The 22,166-nt window shown below is 45.1% G+C and overlaps 1 protein-coding gene across 4 annotated transcripts in view; it reads right to left on the reverse strand.

Moving 5' to 3' along the window:
• Window positions 1-9,449: 9,449 nt before the first annotated feature.
• The window catches only part of SHARPIN (SHANK associated RH domain interactor), a 172,401-nt gene continuing 159,684 nt past the window's right edge, over window positions 9,450-22,166 (reverse strand). For all 4 annotated transcript variants that reach the window (XM_033929960.1, XM_033929961.1, XM_033929959.1 and 1 more), the window contains 2 exons: window positions 18,385-18,528; window positions 9,450-10,736 (listed from right to left, as the gene is read on the reverse strand). In XM_033929960.1, the coding sequence (XP_033785851.1) occupies window positions 10,656-10,736; window positions 18,385-18,528 (225 nt within the window). In that variant the 3' untranslated portion in view covers window positions 9,450-10,655. The remainder of the gene's footprint in view (window positions 10,737-18,384; window positions 18,529-22,166) is intronic.

The raw sequence follows: 22,166 nt of genomic DNA on the forward strand, positions 1-22,166 counted from the left end.
GAACCGATTCCCTCGATACCAGGAGCCGAGTCTATGCGAGGGTCTCCTCCGGACCCGTTGCCCTCGATGCCGAGCCTCGAGGCTTGGCGGGTGCCTCGAGGTGCTTCTACCCAACCACCTCTGCTTTGATCCACCGCCTCCAGCCCCATCCACTCGCTGGAAGCCTCGACAGTGCCTCGCTCGCCTCGACGGTCGAGTCCTGCTTCCAGGCACAGTTCTGGCCATCACTCGAGGCATTCTTCGAGGCATTCATCGAGGCATGCCTCACCTCGTCGGAAGCAGCCTTTCCTCGACTATTTGCCTCCGGAGTTTTCACCTCCTCCTATGCCGGAGCTCGAGGACACCTTGGGATCTTTTTCTCCCTGCCGATCCCCGGCCTTGTTGGGGATCGAGTTCTTCTCGAGGCCCTGCTCTGGCTGACCAGCTGTCTTTCTCCTCTTTCCTCCGACAGATGGCTGTGGATCTGGACATTACCCTGGACACGGGGTCCAAATTTTCCAAGGAATATCTGGAGACGATGCATCTACCTCAACCGCCTGCTGAGTCCCTCTGGCTTCCTCTGCATAAGCTGCTGGACCAGACCTTCATGCGCTGTTTTGAAACACCTTACTCCATCCCAGCTGTTCCGGGGATATTGGATGCCAGGTACCGCACGGTCCACGATAAGGGATTCGATGGGGTCCAGTTCTCTCATCAGTCTCTCCTGGTGGAATCCTCATTGAAGTGGTCTCACCCCTCCTAGGTCTATGCCATCGTTCCACCTGGCTGGGAGGGCAAGACCATGGATAGATTTGGCAGGTGCATCTACCAGAACTCGATGATGGCCTCTCAAGTCCTGAATTACAGTTTTCATTTTGCCACCTACTTCGAGTTTTTCCTCTCAGTTCTGCAAAAGTTTCTGCCCTATTTGGACTCGCAAGCTTGCTTCGAGTACCAGGAGGTTCTAGCTTCACTGTCCCAACTGAGGCTCCAGATGATGCAGTCTTCTTACGACGCTTTTGAGCTCTCGGCGAGGGCTGCTGCTTGTTCGGTGGCCATGCGACGCCTGACGTGGCTTAGGACCATCGATATGGACCCGAATCTTCAGGACAGGCTGACTGTGCTGGAGCCGACCTCTTCGATGAGTTCATTGAGGCGGCGACCAAGAAGCTGTCAGACCACGAGAAGTCCTTCCAGTCAATTCTCCGTCCGAAGCCCAAGCCTGCTCCTCCTCGTCCATCATGCCCGCCTTTGATCTACCAGCGGCATTACCCACCGAAACAGGCACCTACCATCCATCAGCCTGTTAAGAGACAGCACACGCCGAAGCAGCAGCAAAAATCTTCCACTTCTGCTGTCCCCAAGGCTCCTCAGCCTTTTTGACTGTCTCGTAGAGAGCATAACTGCCATCGTTCTGCCCTCCCCTGTTTTTCCCCATCGGAGGTCATCTCCATCATTTTTACCATCGATGGACGACTATCACCACTGACCTCTGGGTCCTTTCCATCGTAAGGGAGGGATACTCTCTTCAGTTCCATCAAGTTCCAACGGAACATCCTCCAAGAGAGTATCCTTCTAACTTAACCCAGACCGCCCTTCTTCTTCAGGAAGCTCAGGCTTTGCTCCGGCTTTGGGCTGTCGAACCGGTCCCTTTGGATCAACAGAACAAGGGTTTTTACTCCCGGTACTTCCTTGTTCCGAAGAAGACGGGCGATCTGTGTCCTATTTTGGACCTCAGGGTGCTCAACAAGTTTCTGGTCAAAGAGAAGTTTCGCATGTTAACTTTGGCTTCTCTCTATCCCCATCTCGAGCAGAACGACTGGTTATGCTCTCTGGATCTCAAGGAGGCCTACACTCATATTCCCATCCATCCGGCCTCCCATCACTACCACAGATTTCGGGTGGGACATCTTCATCTTCAATACCGAGTGCTTCCTTTCGGCCTGGCTTTGTCTCCCAGAGTCTTCACCAAGTGCCTGGTTGTAGTGGCCGCAGAACTCAGGAACCACGGTCTCCAGGTGTTTCCCTACCTCGACGACTGTCTCATCAAGGATTCCACGTCTCAGGGAATCGTCCAGGCGACCCAAAGGACGATCTGGTTCCTGCAGAGTCTGGGGTTTGAGATCAACTTTCCAAAATCCCATCTGCAACCCTCCCAGACTTCCCTTCATCGGATCTGTTCTGGATACAGTGCAACTCAGAGCGTTCCTCCCTCCACAACGTCTGGATGCACTTCTCCGTCTCTGTCATTCAGTGTCCTCTCGCCCGTCCATCTCGGCGAGACACATGATGATTCTTCTAGGCCATATGGCCTCTACAGTTCACGTGACTCCTTTTGCCAGACTTCACCTCAGAATTCCTCAGTGGACCCTGGCATCTCATTGGACGCAGGTATCCGACCCTCTGACTCGCCACATCCAGGTCACTCCTGCTCTCTTCATTGGTGGATGATCTCTTCCAATCTCTCCAAAGGTTTGCTGTTTCACATGCCTCCCCATCAGAAGGTTCACATGACCGACTCCTCGACCTATGCTTGTGGGGCTCATCTGGATGGTCTGCGCACTCAAGGCTATTGGACCAGTGCGGACCGTCTGTGTCACATCAATCTACTGGAACTCAGAGCGATTTTCAATGCTCTCAATGCTTTTCAGCATCTTCTTCACAACATGGTGGTTCTCATTCTGAGCAAGGGACATCGACGCCTCTTTGAAAGCTTCGGTTTGAAAATAATAACACATGCAAAATGACACCAGCGCAAGGTTTCAAAAATTATAACCAAGATTTATTGAATTATTGTTTCTATTTTTCCATTATGAGATCAAAAGAATCAAGCATAATTGCTTAACAGTTGCGCTAATGGAAGATCGCCATAGTTGCCAAATGTTGGCCTTCTCATAACGATCTCGTCTTCATATCTCATTTCATTCTATTATATAACTTTTGGCTCAGTGACATCATCAAGTTTGACAACCAATAACATTTCACAAAAGAGGTGGTCTTAAAAGTTGGACAAAGTAAAAAATTCCTCCATGTTTCAAAGTTAGACAGTTTTAGAAAATTACTTTTGATTTCTGAATTAACATTATAACATTATAACATATTCAAGAGAATCTACAATTGTTAATAGGGTGCTGAGAAGTTCTCAGCTTGCATGTCAGCTAAGTTTTATCCACAACACAGAGCAGGAATCTCTGACTTAATTACTTCCAGATGTTGGTTTAGGATTTCTTTAGGTTGCAAATATATATTATGTTTTTTCAAAACCTATGCTTTTGTTCAAAATACACAGCCATACACACACTCCAGCACTTGCTTGGGCCCAAGCATTCCATTCAATAAATCATAATTTTCATTCAAAACTATATCTAATTCAGTTTGGGACACGTTTTCCTTCTCCACCAGTCCAAAGCAAGCACATGTGGTATTAATCAACACCATGCTGCTGGGAACAAAGACTGGGACACAAAATGGATTCCGAAGGACAGAAAATATAGCAAAGACAGAGAACTCAAAATGAATTCCTTTGGTTTCCTTTCTGATCTGACCCAACAGCAAAATACATAAAAAACACCATTCTTTCCCTTATTTTAATCTGTAGTGTGTTTTTCTCTGGCCTTAGCTACATTATATTTAGATTTTTATTCACCCTTTTTCGTACGTTTCCACTGAGCATGTCCCTAACTGACACGTTTGTCTAACTAGAATTACCCAGAATCATATGAAAAACTGGCGCTTTTGTAGAAAAACTCCACAAAAAATACTGCACTTATGTCCCATAAACATCACCCCCTGCTGGCCACGAGCCACTACTCCTCAATTCGCACGGACAACCAGGTCGCCATGTATTATGTCAACAAACAGGGAGGCACGGGATTGGCCTCCCTCTGTCAGGAAGCTCTGAAAGTCTGGGTTTGGGCAATTTGCCACAACACCTTCCTCAAAGCAGTCTACATTCAGGGGGCGGACAATGCCTTGGCGGACAACTTAAGTCTTCTTCTCCAGCCTCACAAATGGACTTTCCATTCCACGCCCCTTCATAACATCTTCTCTCTGTGGGGAACGCCTCAGATAGACCTCTTTGCAGCCCCCCACAACTTCAAATTGCCTCAGTTCTGCTCCAGGATATACACTCCTCACCGCCTCGAGGCAGATGCTTTTCTGGACTGGAGGAATCTCTTTCTGTATGCATTTCCTCCGTTTCCTCTCATTCAAAAGACTCTGGTCAAGCTCAGGTCCGACCGGGCCACCATGATTCTGATTGCTCCTCGGTGGCCCAGATAACCCTGGTACTCCCTTCTACTTCAGCTGAGCAGCAGGGAGCCCTTCCTTCTACCAGTATTTCCATCTCTGCTTACGCAGTATCAGGGATCTCTGCTTCATCCCAACCTGCAGTCGCTACACCTGACAGCTTGGTTCCTCTCAACGTAACTCCCCTTCAGTTTTCACAAGCTGTGCGGGATGTTTTGAAAGCTTCCCGGAAGCCTGCTACCAGACAATGCTACTCCCAAAAATGGACTAGATTTTCTGCTTGGTGTTTTTCGCATAATATGGAGCCTAAACATGCCTCCTTATCCTCTGTTTTGGACTATCTTTTGCACTTATCTCATTCTGGCTTCAAGTCTACATTGATCCGAGTCCATTTGAGTGCAATTGCTGCTTTCCATCAGCCTCTTCAAGGGAAACCTCCTATGGTTTCCAGATTCATGAAAGGACTTTTCCATATCAACCCTCCCCTCAAACCGCCTCCAGTGGTTTGGGACCTCAATGTTGTTCTTTCTCAGCTTATGAAGCCTCCATTTGAACCTCTTAACAAGGCTCCTCTGAAGTATCTCCCTTGGAAAGTGGTGTTTCTCATTGGCCTCACTTCTGCTCGTCGAGTCAGTGAGCTTCAAGCATTGGTTGCGGATCCACCTTTTATAGTGTTCCATCATGACAAGGTGGTCCTTCGCACTCATCCTAAATTCCTCCCCAAAGTGGTCTTGGAATTTCATCTGAATCAATCCATTGTTCTTCCAGTGTTTTTTCCAAAGCCTCATTCTCATCCTGGAGAATCAGCTCTTCATACTCTGGACTGTAAACGTGCCTTGGCCTTCTACCTGGAACACACCAAGCCACACAGAACTGCTCCTCAACTTTTCATCTCCTTTGATCCGAACAAGTTGGGACGCCCTATCTCTAAGCGCACCATCTCCAACTGGATGGCGGCTTGAATCTCTTTCTGCTATGCCCAAGCTGGATTGCCCCTTCACAGTAAAGTCACAGCCCATAAGGTCAGAGCAATGGCAGCCTCTGTAGCCTTCCTTAGATCGACACCGATTGAGGAGATTTGTAAGGCTGCCACTTGGTCCTTGGTTCATACCTTCACTTCTTATTATTGTCTGGATACTTTCTCCAGACGGGATGGACAGTTTGGCCAAACAGTATTACAAAATTTATTCTCCTCAGTTGCCATCTCTCCCACCATCCTATTTGGGTTAGCTTGGAGGCCACCCACTAGTGAGAATACCTGCCTGCTTGTCCTAGGATAAAGCAGTGTTACTTACCATAACAGTTGTTATCCAGGGACAGCAGGCAGCTATTTTCACGTCCCAACCACCTCCCCTGGGTTGGCTTCTCTGCTAGCTATCTGAACTGAGGAGACACGCCCGGTGCATCGGGTGGGAAGGCACTTGCGCATGCGCGGTGTGGGCGACTCAAAATTTCTGAAGTTTCTACAAGCAAGTATGCTTGTGAGACGTCCGCATCGGGGCTCTGTCGGATGACGTCACCCACTAGTGAGAATAGCTGCCTGCTGTCCCTGGATAACAACTGTTACGGTAACATTGCTATATTGCTACTCCTTGGTTTTTGACCAGATTCTAGTGACCTGGCTTGGCCACTGTGAATGGGTGTCTGGGCTTAATGGACCATTGGTCTGACCCAGTAAGGCTATTCTTATGAGAGAGATTTGCATACAATGGAGGTAGTACAAGCAAATCTATCTCATCTAATCTAATCCTTAGGTTTGTATACTGCATCATCTCCATGTTCGTAGAGCTCGACGCGGTTTACAGTAGGAAAAATGTATATTCATTTTAGGTAGTCTGGAAGCTTAACTGGCTGGGTGTGTCACGAGGACTATGTTATGAACCCCTGTTCTAGACTTAAAGGAAAATCTTAAAAGCAGGCATATCCAACCTTGCCAGGTTGGGTTTTCAGGATTTCCCAAATGAATATGCATGAGATCTATTTGCATACAATGGAAACAATGAATGGAAATAGATTTCATGCAAATTCACTGGGGAAATCCTAAAAACTCAACTGGATTTTGGCCCTTGAAGATTGATGTTGGACAACCGTGACCTAAAGCAACATGCAGCAGCTATTCAAAAGCAGTTTGGGGAAAAATGTACAATCTCTACAAACATTTACCGAGTGCTTGTTTCAGTTGCCTCTGGTGAATGGGGGCAGCTGAGGTCTAACTAGCCTCTGCTCATCATGTCTTAATACACTGGAAAGCCAATGGAGTACACCTCTAGGAGTGAGAACAGTAGGCTGAAGATCAGGGAAGCCAGAGTTCACCCACTGACATTCCTTAGGATTGTGGGTTAATCACATCACCCTTCATTGCCTCAGGTACAAACTTAAGGACCAATGCAACAAGCTAAGCATCGAGGTTTTGCAGCTGTGTTCTATGACAAGTCCTGAATACAGCCTACTCTCAATCCAGTAAACCAGGGCTGCCCAAGTCCAGTCCTCGAGATCTACTGGCAGGCCAGGTTTTCAGGATATCCACAATGAATATTCATAAGAGAGATTTGCCTGCACTGCCTTCTTGGTATGCAAATCTCTCTCATGCATGTTCATTGTGGATATCCTGAAAACCTGGCCCGCCAGTAGGTCTCGAGGAACGGACTTGGGCAGCCCTGCAGTAAATTAATGCAGTACTTCTCAACCCCCTGGGAAGGCAGTTTTTCAGGACCATCACATGAATACGCATGAGATATTTGCATACGAGTCTCTCTTGCGTGCACATTTGTCATAAATCTTCAACAGAGTCGGTATGACTTCAGAAAAGGTTTGAGAAGCACTGAACTGCAGGTAGAGAATGACCTGGTGACAAAATTCAGCACCATTCCTGTCCCTGCTGATAGCAGGAAACCATCTCCACGTCATAGTTTACGGAGAGAGGGAAGAATCAGAGTATGACTGGGCACAGCCGTAGACCCTCAAGCTTTACATTGAAGAATATTGGTATAGAACGAGTGAAGTTGAGATTAACACGAAAGAAAAACACAGGATAATTTCCACCCTCAAGCTCTGCATTGAAGAATGCTGGTGTAGAAGGACTGGAGTTGAGATAGTCACTAAAGAATGACATGGGATGGTTTCCTGCAGTTATCCATGGGGACAGGAACAGCGATTAATTTTGTCACCATGTCATTCTCTAATTGCAGGCAGATTACTGCAGCATTAAAAAAATGTACACCTGAGTACTTTCTCCATCAGGGGTAGTCTTTTTTTCTCCTCCTATCAGTGCATGAGCCTCTCTCTCTAGAGACTCCTCCACTAGGGCTAGCTCATCCAATCAAGCCCAGGCACAGGAACCCAACCCAAGCTTCAATCAGTGTGCTTCCAAAACTGGCCTGGCAGTACTTACATGGTCCTATGAAAGCATATTCATGGACTGCACAGCATCTGATATCAGCGCTGACAGCTGGTCGATCTCCCTGCCAAATCAGGGAATGCGTCTCTCCTATGGCACTGGAATGTAGCACTAGGGGCAGGAGCAAGTAGGCATTACTGCCGCCTCTTGAGCAAAGGTAGGATCGAGGAAAGGGTGGCCTTTCAAGCCCATGCTAGAATCTGTATTCCAGCAACCCAGATTCAATGCTACGAGAAAAGTTTTTAAAAAGTGCAGTCTAGCATTTTTTAAACTCAGCAGCTGTTTTCCTGCCCATCGCACAGTGGTTTTATGGCAGTGAGTCCTTTGGGGACATCTTAAACTACTAACAGACTAAATCTAAAGAATTGAAAGAAAGCCAAACTGAAGCAACACAACACTGGCAGAACATTTGTTTATTCAAATATGTAGTTGAAGTCTGTAGCATTGGCTATGGTTGTACCAGACTCAAGTCCTCAACAGGGTCTGGGTTTGGGGCAGGGCATCATCTCCCCATGTTATAAAGATTCTATGGCCCGCAGTCCTGAAATCAAGCCCTACTCTATAGGCATTATTGAACGCTTACTGTACTGTATAATCTAATACCACACTTAAGCTCAGGATGATCATCGGTATGGTCTTGTTCTATTATCTGGCTGTATCTGCCGCCGGTACTCTGATTATATAGACCTGGTTTGGGCTCACAGGGCATCCAATTCAGGTCGGTTTTGACAGCTCATGTTTCACAGGTTGAAGCATCCAATCCATCTGATCATCCTGCCACTGATCTCCAATCTTTTCTGATTGTTTTTTGCTTGTGTGGCTGGTTCGGCTCTGGTTTTGTGTGTTCTGAATTCTCTTATCATGGGATAGCTGCACACACTTTTCTTTGAGTGAAATAAATGGCAGACGTACACAGGTAAACCATGATAATTGTATTCTAACAGAAGTGTAAGCTCTTCTCTGACTCCACTGCATCTTCCCCCTTCACCACATTTTTCTTTTGCTATTTTCACACTCCTTCCTTCTTGACTCACTGCTCCGCCTTTTCTCTCACCTCCATATCTCTTCCACTTCAGCTCGGTCAACAGGCAGCAAAAAGCAGGGGCTGGCTCTCAAGCTATCCTGCTCTTGCATTTTTTGTGCTGCCACCAGTGGATAAGAAGCAGCATTAATGCAATCTTGGATCGCCTTATGCCCCTGGCTTAAGAAATGCTAACTGAACTCTAAATAATGCTTTTTGATAGGACTGTTGCTTTAAAAACATGATACAGTCTTGCTGGTCTCACAATGAGGTGTACATCTGCCTTGTTATGACCATGTCCATATGCGCAATTCAAAGCTAATTAGCATCTAGAACAGTGGTCTCAAACTCGCAGCCTGCCAGGTACTATTTTGAGGCCCTCGGTATTATAAAGAGTGACTCTATGGAAAACCTGTGCCTCAAGTGTCTGGCAGTCGTGGTACCCGTCTCACTGCTGTAACCTCACGCAAGCGCTTTCCTGTGATTGTCCTCTCCACTCCACCTCACACTTGGGTGAGGCGGGCAACGTTCCAGAACATAAGGTAACCATTGGAGGCAGTGCAGCTTGTGCGTGTGTCTGGTGCTGGAGGACACTTAAGGCACAAGTTTTCCATAAAGAATCAATCATCCTTTATAATACCGAGGGCCTCAAAATAGTTGGTCCAAAATCTTGTCTCTTGCAGTTGATACTTTGATAGTTTTTCACTTTCTTCATGTTGCACTGCTTTCTGCTGTGTATAGCTGAAATTATCAGAAGCAATTAAGGAAAGATCTAGAAACTAATTTCAGATAATCCACATTTTGGATCATGCAAAGTTGTCATTTCTTTAATAAGACATTAACTATTTTTTTCTGCGGCCCTCCAAGTACCTACAAATCCAAAATGTGGCCCTGCAAAGGGTTGGAGTTGGAGACCACTGATCTAGAAGAAACCCCAGTGACTAATTTCTTCACTCCATCCAGTCACTTTACTTTTGAATGACTTGGGAGGAAAAATGAGACATCTTTGGACTTCCATCTGCACCAGCAAAGCATCAAAAGACTCAAGGACCATATAGTGTCTGATCGGAGGAAGGAAGAGAGCTAAACAATCATCTCCTAACCGATCTGCCTACGTTCACCTGCTCCTCTCACTGCTGTGCAATATTCAGGAGCTGCCTTTCTAGCAAATATTCAAAATGCAACCTGGGCGACAGTTTCACAATCCTGAATTCCTTGTTCCACCCTAGCACTAAGTGTACAAACAGCTGGCAAAATGCAGATTCAGTACTACTCGTTCTATGGAAGCGACATCTTTAAACACAGCAGCTAGCAATTAGAACTAATGCCGACTGCGGCATTTGAACATTTACCCGTCTTTTCTCTTTGCTGTATCCAAAAGTGCTCACAATAAGCAGAGCGCTTTTCTTTCTATTCACCCTCAGTCCTTTTCAGTTGAACACAGTTTTTCTCAGGTTCCCTTGTAAACAGTTAACAACATTTCAAAAGGACAGGTATATTTTTTTTGAAACCTCAGCCACTTATGAGCTTTTCTACTCTGGGTCTCCTGAGGGGGTTCGACAGAGGCTTCTAAGGTCATCTTTATCTTATGGCTTTTTGGTGACTTTTTAAAGTCAGTTTTACACAGCATTTTTCTGTATTCTTGCTTTTTCCGCAAATGTAAACTAGGAGATTTGTTGAACTCGCCATTTTCTCTTTTCCTTGGCTGCTTTGCTTCTTTTCCTCATCCTGAACCTGTGATGATGGAAATGTTCTAACAATAACAAAATAATACAAATAAACTGGATATGAAGTTGACAACCATCCTACTGAGGTTTTGCATGAGGGGATCAGCGCTAAGCACTCTCGTCTTCTAGAAAAGGATGAATGAGCATCTTCTAGTGCAGCTTAGAAATGTTAGTGAACTTGTGCCACACTTGGTGGTTCTTCCACTGGCTACAGGAGGTCACACACACATGCAGAGCTGTGAATCTGACAATGACAGCAACATGGAGAAGAGAACTCAGAGTTTTAATGACAGTTCTGACACTGGGGATGACATCTCCTCCCACTGACATTACAGCGGCATCCTCCACTGATATCTCCAGGACCCTGTAGAAAGAGAGGAGGATAACAGGTAAGAAATTCTGTTTACTTGTATTTTATTTATTAGGATTTATTAACCACTTTTTCATGAAGAGATTCACCCCAAGTGCTTTACAATACATTGACTAGTAGATTTAAAACAAACCAGAGAAAATATTTTTTCACTCAACTGGTAATTAAACTCTGGAATTTGTTGCTCGAGAATGTATTGAAAGCAGTTAGCTTAGCAGGGTTTAAAAAAGGTTTGGATAATTTCCTATAAGAGAAGTCTATAAACCAATATTAAGATGGACATGGGTAAATCTGCTTATTCCTAGGATCAGCAGCATAAAATCAGTTTTTCTCCTTGGGATCTTGCCAGGTACTTGTGACCTGGGTTGGCCACTGTTGGAAAAAGAATACTGGGCTTGATGGGCCTTTGTTCTGTCCCAGTATGGCAACTTATATATTCTTAGGTATTTTCCATGCAGGCTTACGTTGTAATTAACTTCAAACTCAGAGGAGAGGGGAAGGATATGCAAATGGGAAAGAAGCATGTAAGAGGAGAGGCACGGAAAGAAGAGAAATATTGGGGTAAATCTCAGAGGAAGGATTATGGAAGGTGGACTGTAATAGCAAAGATTAAGGGGAGATTCCTAGAAAAATGAGACTTGCAAAATGAAGACAGGGGAAAGGTTGGCAAATGCTGTTTGAGGAAAGAAAAACGCCAGGGAGGTTGAAGAAAGCTGAAGATGGAGAGGGATGGTTGTGTAAGACAGAGAATAGTAAGGATTCTGGAATCCAATGTATTGCAGGACACAAGATGGCATAGTTTTATTAGAGGTGGGTCTTGTTAGGCAAATCATGAATTTCTTTTACTGGGTGACCAGATCAAGGGAAAGTGCTTCGATTTTAGCAAAGCTTTAACATGGTGTCTTAGTGCCCCAACGTGACTGCTTGAGGGGAAGACTGCAAAGGAAAGGGATGTTACTAATAGCGGGCCTCACGGATCAGTACTTTTGAATAGTTATACAACAGTGCCGATGGTGTATCTGGCAAAGTTTGCCTCTTTATGGATTATATCAAAATCTGCAATAGTGTAGACATCTCAGATGGTGTGGATAACATGAGGAGGGATCTAGAGTTTGGCAACCAAGGTTTAATGATACAAAATGCATGGTTATACGTTTGGGATGCAAAAATTCAAGGGAGTTGTACTACTGAATAATATAAGAACTGCCAGACCCGGTCAGACCAAAGGTCCATCTATCCCATTCTGCTGCTTCTAACAGTGGCAAATCAGATCACAAATAGCTGGCAAGATCCAAGTAGCAACAAGAATCCATGCTTAGTATATCCTCTAGCAATGAAAGTGTGGGAAACTAGCATGGTCTGGCAGGCTGGCCTGGCTTGCTAGGAGCAATTAGCACACAAACACCTTTCACAGACACAAAAAACACTTTGCTTTATTGTTTGCCTCACACTAACCAAAAAATATAGCTGTGGCTTACCTCAGCCAGCTGCTACAGGCATCAGTCTGTTTTCCGAAAGCCTGCCTCTGCCTATTCTAGGGAAAACATGAGAGTTCCTCTTTCTCCCTCAGCGACCTCTCTAGAATGAACCCAGTCTAGGGCAGAAGCCCCTATGACTCAGCAACTGTTCCACCTCCTCTGAGGTAACTCAGCTGTAAGCTGCTGAGCCCAATGCATCCTGGGATCCATAGTTTTTTTTTCTTTCTGATTAGCACCTCTTGCTGCCTGGGGGTATAAATTTAAAGGACAACTTAAAACATTTCTCTTCAAAACGGCCTTTAATCTCTAAAGCTTTTCTGTCTTATCATCTTGACCCCTTCTTGTTCTGCTTTTAGTTGAGAATCCCCTTCCTTTTGTATTTTCCCTTGCTTGGATTCTATTTTAAGATGGATTTCCTACCTCCAGTTTGTCAACCCCTTTTTTTTAAATGATTTTCATTGGCTTCCAGTCCATCTTAGGATACAGTTTAAGTGTGCAAGTGTTGTTTTCAAATTCCTTTACGGAATATTTGACTCTTTAATTCCCCTGTATTGGAATACTACTAGAACTTGTTATTCAAGGAGCACACAGATTTACAAATTATCATTTCCCTCCACAAGAGGACTTAAATCCGTTGGGAAGCTTAGTAAATCTATGGCGTTCAAATTAGCAGAAATTTGGAATAAACTCCCTGACTCTGTAAGATTGACAGGTCAGCTACAACAGTTTCGAAAAGGTCTAAAAACTTGGCTGTTTACACAATAACTTAGAGGTTCGTCTAACTGAAATGTCGTATTAACAGTATATTTTCTAACTCTTTTTTAAGTTTATATTTTATTATATATTCTAATCTAACTACTTGTAAACCGAGTCAAGCTCCTTCCGGAGAGGACCCAGTATATAAACCGAAGATTAGAGTAATTGTTTTACAATGTAAAACCGCCTAGAAGTACAATAGGCAGTATATCAAGTTGCAGGTAACAAAAACTATTCAAGCTTATTTTGCACAGATGCATTTCTTGCATCGATTAAATCCAATGCTAGCACTGTATGATTTTCGAACTGTGGTTCAGACTATGGTCTTGTCGAGACTTGATTACTTTAATGCCCTTTATCTTGGCATAACAAAGGTTAGATGTAAGGCGCTGCAGGTTGCACTATCACTTCTGATCTCCATGGACAAGGTTTATATTGTCTTTTCATCATAATTGATTTCTCGGGCGCAACAACATTCAAAGCATTAATCATGCCACTTGGCAACCATTTCATCTAAAGAATCATTTTCATCTATATTTACACTCGGTAGCAATTCCTTCTCTAAATCCTTTCTGTCAAAGTGAGGTCTTAGCAATCACATTTCATTTTTCCCCTCACTCTTTTATATTGGGCCAAACATAAATGACAACAAATTAGGATCAGACCAAACTACCTGTTCAACCTGTAGAGTATTTTCCAAAAGATTTCTACAATCAAAGGACATAAAAATTAAATCTAAAACATGACCAGCTTGATGTGTACTTTCTTGCACTACCTGCTCTAACTTTAAAGCAGAAAACGTTACAAAACCAACATGATCCGGGTCAGTCTCGCAAACTTCATGATGATTTAAAGGAATATTTAAATCACCTAAAATGCAAAGATTACTAAAATCAATATTTAAACCCATTAAGAAATCTAAACATGGGAACCCATGATTAGCAGCTACGTCTGGAAGGAGGTAGACCAAACATATTACATAAGATTCATTACACCCCCCCCCCCCAATTCACACACCATATTACCAATCATTCTCAGACCCCCCCTCTTCTTCCCTTTCGACATGTCCATTCCCAACCAAACCCAAGTGGACAACACTGTCTAATCAAGGTTAAATCAGACTCTAAAAACCAAGATTCTATTATATATAATAAATCATATCCACTCTCACTCAATAAATCATAACTTAAAACTATCTTATTTCTGGCTGATCTAACATTTATATATCCACATTTAATCCTAGGTTGACATCCTAGGTTGACATTCGTTCAACAACTCTACCTTCTTCAAATCTGTTACGCCAGGTATATCTCTTTTACAAAAGGGCATATTCCACAAACTCCCATATCTCCCCTGTCCTACCAACACAGTAATCGGCTCAATATCCATATCCCTTAAATATACCAATACCCAAAGTCTCACCAAAGGAGCACCCCAAGGAGCATGCTCCTTTGTCGGCGCAACAGAGGCATCCATGCCTTCGATGCTCTGCATCTCCGGTGTTGAGCTTGGGGTGTTTAAAACTGCGCACCCTTGAGAAACGTCAGCAAAAGGGGCATGGCTAGCAGTAGTCGGCTCAGCTGTTCTCAGGGCAAATTTCTACTGTAGGGTAATTGAATGATGTTGCCAGTCCTTTCCAGGCGCACAGCTCAGCAGTGTGTAGGATGTCAAAGTCCTTCCAGGCTCTCCCCACAGCGGCACTAGTAAGATGTTATCTTGTACCTCCGGCGCTGAGCTTGGGGTGTTTAAAACCATGCGTCCTGGGGTCACGTGACGCTATGAGCTGTTGAGGACGTGTTCCTGCTCAGCGGCGGTGTCCGTGCTAGTCGACACTGCTATTGCAGACATCAAGAAGGCAGAGGCACAGGTGCTCGGGCCGCAACTTGAAACTTTAACAACCCAAATGAATCGCCTGGAGCACCTTTTTATAGACACTGCGGCGCACACTACAAAGTTGGAGCAGCGGGTGTCTGCGGCGGAAGACTCCGTAAATTCCTATGAGTTGGACTTAGCGGCCCTGCAGGAAACGGTGCGCCTACAGGCTGATAAGCTGGACGACCTGGAAAATCGGTCGCGCCGGAATAATTTACGGTTTTTGGGTGTACCCGAAATAATTCCGGATGCGCGCCTTTTAGCTGAATTGGAGGGTTGGCTTGAGCTGGAGTTTCCAGATGCTGTGTCGCCTGGCTCTCTCTGTCTGGAGCGGGCCCATCGCTTAGGCGTGCGGCCTACCCGTGAATCCAGACCACGTGTGGTAATTGCAAAATTTCTAAACTACTGGCACAAGATGGATATATTGCGGCAATCCCGGGCCAAGAAGAACTCATTAAAATTACGGGGTTCTGTTATACGTCTTAGCCAAGACTACTCTTCTGCACTTACTGACCAGCGAAAGGCATTTTATCCTTTATGTTCCAGATTGGGGGAGCTTAAGCAGCGCTTCCTCTTTGTCTATCCAGCTCTGCTGAAGATCCAGCACGATGGTACTTGGCACCCCTTCTCGGTGGCTTCGGAGGCTGTGGACTTTATTAACCAACATCTTGGCTCCCCCTCGGCCCCACCTTGACTTTTTACATCACAGTCTGGTTACTTCATGGCCAGGGTGGACTTTTCTGAACCTTGATGGTTACTGTTCACTGTGTTGAAGCTCGAGTTATGCTTCCTTGTTTTTTCTTTTGAGATTAGGTGGATTGGGGCCCTGTAAGGTGTCTTCACGGTCCTCTTGCATATTCCTAGGGATATGCTGTTTGGGTTATTTGGGGGATGGGGGGGGTTGGTTGTTTGGATGGGAACAGTATACAGGGCTGCTTGTATGGTTGTTGTTCTTTTTCTGGCTTACTTTGCTTTTTTCTGTTCTTGCTTCTTGCTATTTTTTCTTTTGTTGCTTGCAGGGTGTTACCAGGGGTATCAGGTGGAGGGCACTTGGGTGAGGCTGGCCACCTGGGTGCGGAACTTGCTTATTACTTGTTGTATGTTGCCTGTGTCAGTGGATCCTGGGTGACAGCTCACTCCGTATTGTTTCCTGGAACGTGTCTGGAATTAAGTCCCTGGTGAAGCGTTCAAAGCTGCTAAAACAGTTGAAACACCATCGTGCTGATTTAGCTTGTTTGCAGGAAACTAAACTGACGGTAGAGGAGCATAAAAAACTACAACGGGGATGGGTTGGTTCTGTGTTTTATGCTTCTTCTTCGGGCAAAAGGGCTGGGGTATGCTTGCTGATCCGTAAGGATCTGAAGTGTGCTGTCACAGTGTGTCACCAGGACCCTCAGGGTAGAAATTTATTGTTGCATGTATCCTTGCAGGGTACAGAATTCCGCTTACTGATTACCTATGGGCCTAATTTCTATTCTCACTCCTATTTCACTACTTTGATCTCTCTGGGCCTCTTGGATTCTTCCTTTCCTCTTATTGTGGCTGGGGACCTTAACCAAGTTTTAGATTCCTCTTTGGATCGATCTACTGTTTCCCCTTTGTCAGCCTGTGCATCCACAAAGGGAGTATCATTTCTCTGTAAGTCCCTGGGTTTGGTCGATCCCTGGCGGCTTCTCCACCCTTTTGAAAGGGACTATACTCACCAGTCTAGAGCACATGGGTCCTTTTCCCGCTTAGATTATCTTCTGGTTTCGGAACATTTCTTTTCTCGTTTCACTGAGGCCGCTATTGGACCCTTGGAGGTATCCGATCACTGCCCTATATGGATAGATGTGGCTTGGGGTGTTCCTCCCCAGGGATCCCTCCGATGGCGCTTTCCTTCCTATTTACAGGATGATCCGGACTTTTTGACCTATTTACGTAAACGATGGGATGATTTTCTTCTTACTAATGGTCAGCATCAATCTACCCCTGCCCTCTTTTGGGAGACGGCCAAAGTAGTTCTTCGGGGGGAAATTATATCGTATGTTTCTGCTCGTCGTAAACGGATTTCGTCTGGCATCCTTAGATTGGAAAAACAATATTCCCAATTGAAAGCTAAATTTCTTCGTCATCCCACTAGCGCACTGAGGGAGGAACTTCACGCGGCTCAGGTGGTCCTTAACGCTTTATTGCACGATCGTACCAAACGCTCTCTCTTTTATAGGAAATATCGTTTCTACTTGGCAGGATGATCGATATATCTCTAAACTTCGGGCGGACAAGGAGAAACTAGGTTCTTACCTGCTAATTTACTTTCTTTTAGCTTCTCCAGACCAGTAGAGGTTAATCTTTACGAATAGGTATATATCCAATCATGACCAGCAGGTGGAGACTGAAAACAAAACTGTGGGACAGTATATAATATACTCCCTTCTCTATTTCCCTCAGTCTGCCGAATAGCCAAGCAGAACCAAGAACTGGAAAACAGAAAGAAAACAATACTCCGAACAGGAATAACAAATAACATACCCAAATGCTGTTGGAAAATGCAGAGGAGAAATACCAGAAGGAAAATGTCCCCACAGCTCGCCAGCTAAGCCAGCCGAGCCACAGCCGCTGTTCTTTAATTCTCCCCAGCCCTAGAAAAATACTAGAACCCAGTGACCGGAGAAACTCAACCACCCGAGCCGTAACTCGGGCGCTCTCCTGCAACGACTTTGCCCGAAACAACCAGTCATCCCAGAAGGGGTGCACCAGAATGCCCTCTGACTGCAATGCCGCCGTGACGACCACCATCAACTTGACGAATGTCCGGGGAGTCGTGGCCAGGCCCAAGGGAAGCACACAGAACTGATAGTGCAGACCCAATATCGCAAAGCAAAGAAAGAGCTGAGGAGAGGCCTGAATGGAAACAGGCAAGTAGGCTTCCGCCAGAGCGAGAGAAGTCAGGAACTCCCCCGGCTGAACCGCTAGAAGGACAGACTGCAGTGTGTCCATGCGAGTAAAAGGGAATTCTGAGAGTCCTGTTGACCTCAGTTTAAACCAAGGATGGGCCGAAAGGTCCCCTCCCTTTAGGGCCCCATAAAGGAAATGGCGTACCAGCCGATACCGCAGTCCTGAGGGGACACTGGACAACTGCTTTGAGATCTAGCAAGCGCTGAAGGACTGGCGAAAGGCTAGCGTCTCCATGCGCAGCAGACTATTGAATTGATATGTTGGCCTTTGGAGTAACTGTTCCCATGGGATGGGGTTGGGTGGGGGGGGGGTTTGTTGGGGACTCCTGATTGTATTTGGTGGATGTTTTTCTTGTATATATTTTGAAAATAATAAACAGATTTAAACATAAAACCATGCGTCCTTGAGAAACGTCAGCAAAAGGGGCGTGGCTAGCTCAGCTGTTTTCGGGGCAAATTACTAGCTTGGTGTAATGAATGATGTTGCCAGTCCTTTCCAGGCGCACAGATCAGCCTTACTGGATAGGTGCCCCCAGAAGGAGGAAGGTAAACACTGTGTTAGATCATTCCTAGACTGATTGGGTAAGGTATGGAACTTACCGCAGGTCCCCAGCGTGATCCCTTGGTGACCCAGCAGATCTCTGTCTGACAGACAGTACAGCGAATCCAGTCACAGCCATCCTTTTTCTGGACTATAATCTGGCACTTTGGACAGTTCATGGCTTCTCCCATCTGTACTAGTGTCTGAGAAAGAGAAACAAGAAATAAAACAAAACCAAAAAACTTTACTAAAATTCTAAGAGAACATTTCACTAGTGAAGGCTGCTCAAGCAGTAGAAGAGTACAGAAAGTAATAATCCGTCATTAATCTAGTCTACATATACTGCATAAACGAGCTCAGGGTGGAGTCAAGGACATTTACCTTGGATTACCACAGTATTATTAAAACAAACTAAGATGCGATACAAATCATTCTATTTTCCTAGTTACGTATTGCAAGAACAAAACTGTCTTTAATCCCTTCCTAAAAAGAAAATAATTTCTAGACAAAGCATTCCACGTTTTTGCTGCCAGATAGGAAATGGAAGAGGCAAAAGTCTTCCAATATCTCTTACCTCTTGGGTTTGGAAAGGTCTAGGAGACTTTGAGCAAATCCTTCATAGAAGCAGAGAGGGACATTACCTGTAATGTGGGTTCTCCATAGACAGCAGGAGAATGCAGCCACAGTTGGTGGTGAATTCCTAGACCGATCCTGTGTATCGGTGCTCTCCCCTAGCCATAGCAAGCGTTTGGCTTACTGTCATCTCCTGAGGCTCCTCCCCTTGCCCATCAGTTTTATCCTTAGCTGAAGCTATACCCAGGTGAACCTAGAGGGGATGTGTGGCTGAATTCCCCTGCTGGCTACAGAGAACCCACATTACAAGTAAGCAGCTCCACTTTCTCCAGAGACAAGTAGGGGAAATGCAGGCACATTTCTTGGTGAGTCCCGAACTATAATGTTTAACAGAGTGGTGGTAATAGTTTATGGCGCTGTCCAAATCGAATGTCTGGCGCTGTGCTCTGGTCTAAACAGTAATGCTCTGTGAAAGTGTAAATTGAGGTCCAGGTTGCAGCTTTGCAGATGTCTTGCATCGGTACAGCTCGGAAGTTTGCTAATGAAGAAGCCGTTGAACGCAATTCTGCCAGGACTAAGTTAATTCACCTTATTGTAGCAGAAGTTAATGCAACGAGAAATCCACATGACAATGGTTCATTTGGAAGCTGGTCAACCTGGGTTGGCCGCACCTTAAGTGACAAAAAGTTGATTAGTATGACATTAAGGGCCTAAGAGTACTGCCCTTCTTCAATCCACTTGAAGAACCTCTCCCCAGCTTTTATTGCCAAAATTCTGATTCCATATAATCCAATAATCCCTTCTATACATGAATTTGTACAACCATCTTCTCCGTCAGTGCCCCCTCCCTCTTTGTGGAATGCCCTCCCATTAGATCTCTGTCTAGAAAACTCCCTGGAAAAATTAAAGTCCAACCTTAAGACATTTCTTTTCAAAGATGCTTACAATCTCTGACCTCAACTCCTTCAAACAGAATCCATGTTGCTCCTTCAAGGACTTCTCCATAACGCTTCTCTTGAACGAACATAAGAACATAAGAAATGCCTGCACCGGATCAGACCTTGGGTCCATCTAGTCCGGCGATCCGCACACGTGGCGGCCCAGCCAGGCCTACCCTGGCAAATACCTTAGTTACTCGTATCCCTCAATGTGTCTTTCAAAAAGATGTGCATCCAACTTGCCCTTAAATCCTTGAATGGTGGTTTCCTCCACAAACTCTTCCGGGAGAGCGTTCCAGGCGTTCACTACTCGCTGTGTGAAGCAGAACTTTCTGACATTTGTCCTGGCCCTGTCCCCCCACAGCTTCAGTCCATGACCTCTTGTCTGAGTCACCTTTGACAATGTGAATAAAGTTGTTTCCTGCTCTATTTTGTCGAATCCTTTCAGTATTTTAAAAGTCTCTATCAGATCCCCTCGCAGTCTCCTCTTCTCGAGGGTGAATAATCCTAGTTTTCTGAGGCGATCTTTGTAGCTCAAGTTCTCTATACATTTTACAAGCTTCGTCACTCGCCTCTGCACCCTCTCCAGTAGTATTATATCCTTCTTTAGGTAGGGAGACCAATGTTGGACACAGTATTCCAAATGTTACCGTCGCTCTGTAAAGCGGCATTATGACATCTTCAGATCTACTCGTGATACCTTTCTTTATCATGCCCAACATCCTGTTTGCTTTTTTTGCCGCCGCTGCGCATTGAGCCGACGACTTCAGGGTCCTGTCTATCATTACCCCCCAGGTCCTTTTCTTGTTCGCTTTTGCCCAAAGTTACATCAAACAAGGTATACTGGTGCTCCTTGTTTTTCCTGCCCAGGTGCATCACTTTGCATTTTTCAACTTTAAACTTCATTTACCACTTCTTTGCCCATTTCTCTAGTTGCCTCAAATCTCTCTGGAGATCCTCGCTGTCTGTCTGTGACCTGATTGCCCGACACAGCTTTGTGTCATCCGCAAACTTGATGATTTCACTGGTCGTTTCTTCTTCCAGGTCATTTATGAAAATATTGAATAAGATGGGCCCAAGAACCGAAACCTGAGGCACTCCGCTAGTAACTTTCTCCCAGTCCGAGAACTTCCCATTTACGCTCACCCTCTGTCTTCAGCCATTTTCCTATCCATCTTAGTATGTCCCCTTCTTTTCCATGACTTTGTAGTTTTCTGTGAAGTCTCTCATGTGGAACTTTGTCGAACGCCTTCTGGAAGTCCAAGTATATTATATCCACCGGTTCTCCGCTATCAACATGTTTGTTCACAGTCTCGAAAAACTGAAGTAAATTCGTCAAACATGACTTCCCCTTCCTGAAGCCATGTTGACTAGCTCTTATTAGGTCATGAGTATCCAGATGTTGGACTATGCTATCCTTAATCAATGCTTCAACCTTACCACATTGTATTTACCCCCCACACACACCTCTTTCCTCCCTTTATTTTTATTTTCTATCTCGATGTATTTATTAACTTACTACGTCCCTCCATCCCTTTGCTTCCAGTTTGTCATGTACTCCTCTTTACTGTTTTTTTCTACATTTTAATTTTAATCTTTTTAGAAATATTCCATTGTAAACAGTTTAGGTACCTGTTTGATAAATGGTATATCAAAGAATAAAGAAACATAGAAGCATAGAACATGACGGCAGAAAAGGGCCACGGCCCATCTAGTCTGCCCACACTAATGGCCCACCCCCTAACTACCTCCATGAAGAGATCCCACATGCCAATCCCATCTTTTCTTAAAATCTGGCATGCTGCTTGCCTCAATTACCTGTTGTGGAAGATTATTCCAGTGGTCAACTACCCTTTCGGTGAAGAAATATTTTCTGGTGTCGCCATGAAATTTCCCACCCCTGATTTTCAACGGATGCCCTCTTGTTGCCATGGGTCCTTTAAGGAAAAAAAGATCCTCTTCCACCTCGATACGGCCTGTGACATATTTGAATGTCTCGATCATATCTCCCCTCTCTCTGCATTCCTCGAGTGAGTACAGCTGCAACTTACCCAGTCGTTCCTCATACAGGAGATCCGTGAGTCCTGAGACCATCCTGGTGGCCATTCGCTGAACCGACTCAACTCTCCGCACATCTTTTTGATAATGCGGCCTCCAGAATTGTACACAGTATTCCAGATGGGGTCTCACCATGGATCTGTACAACGTCATTATGACCGCGGACTTACGGCTGACGAAACTTCTATGGATACAGCCCATGATTTGTCTAGCCCTGGATGAAGCTTTCTCCACTTGATTGGCAGTCTTCATGTCTTCGCTAATGATCACTT

The sequence above is a fragment of the Geotrypetes seraphini genome, chromosome 2, assembly GCF_902459505.1.
Source record: "Geotrypetes seraphini chromosome 2, aGeoSer1.1, whole genome shotgun sequence".
Lineage (NCBI taxonomy): Eukaryota > Metazoa > Chordata > Amphibia > Gymnophiona > Dermophiidae > Geotrypetes > Geotrypetes seraphini.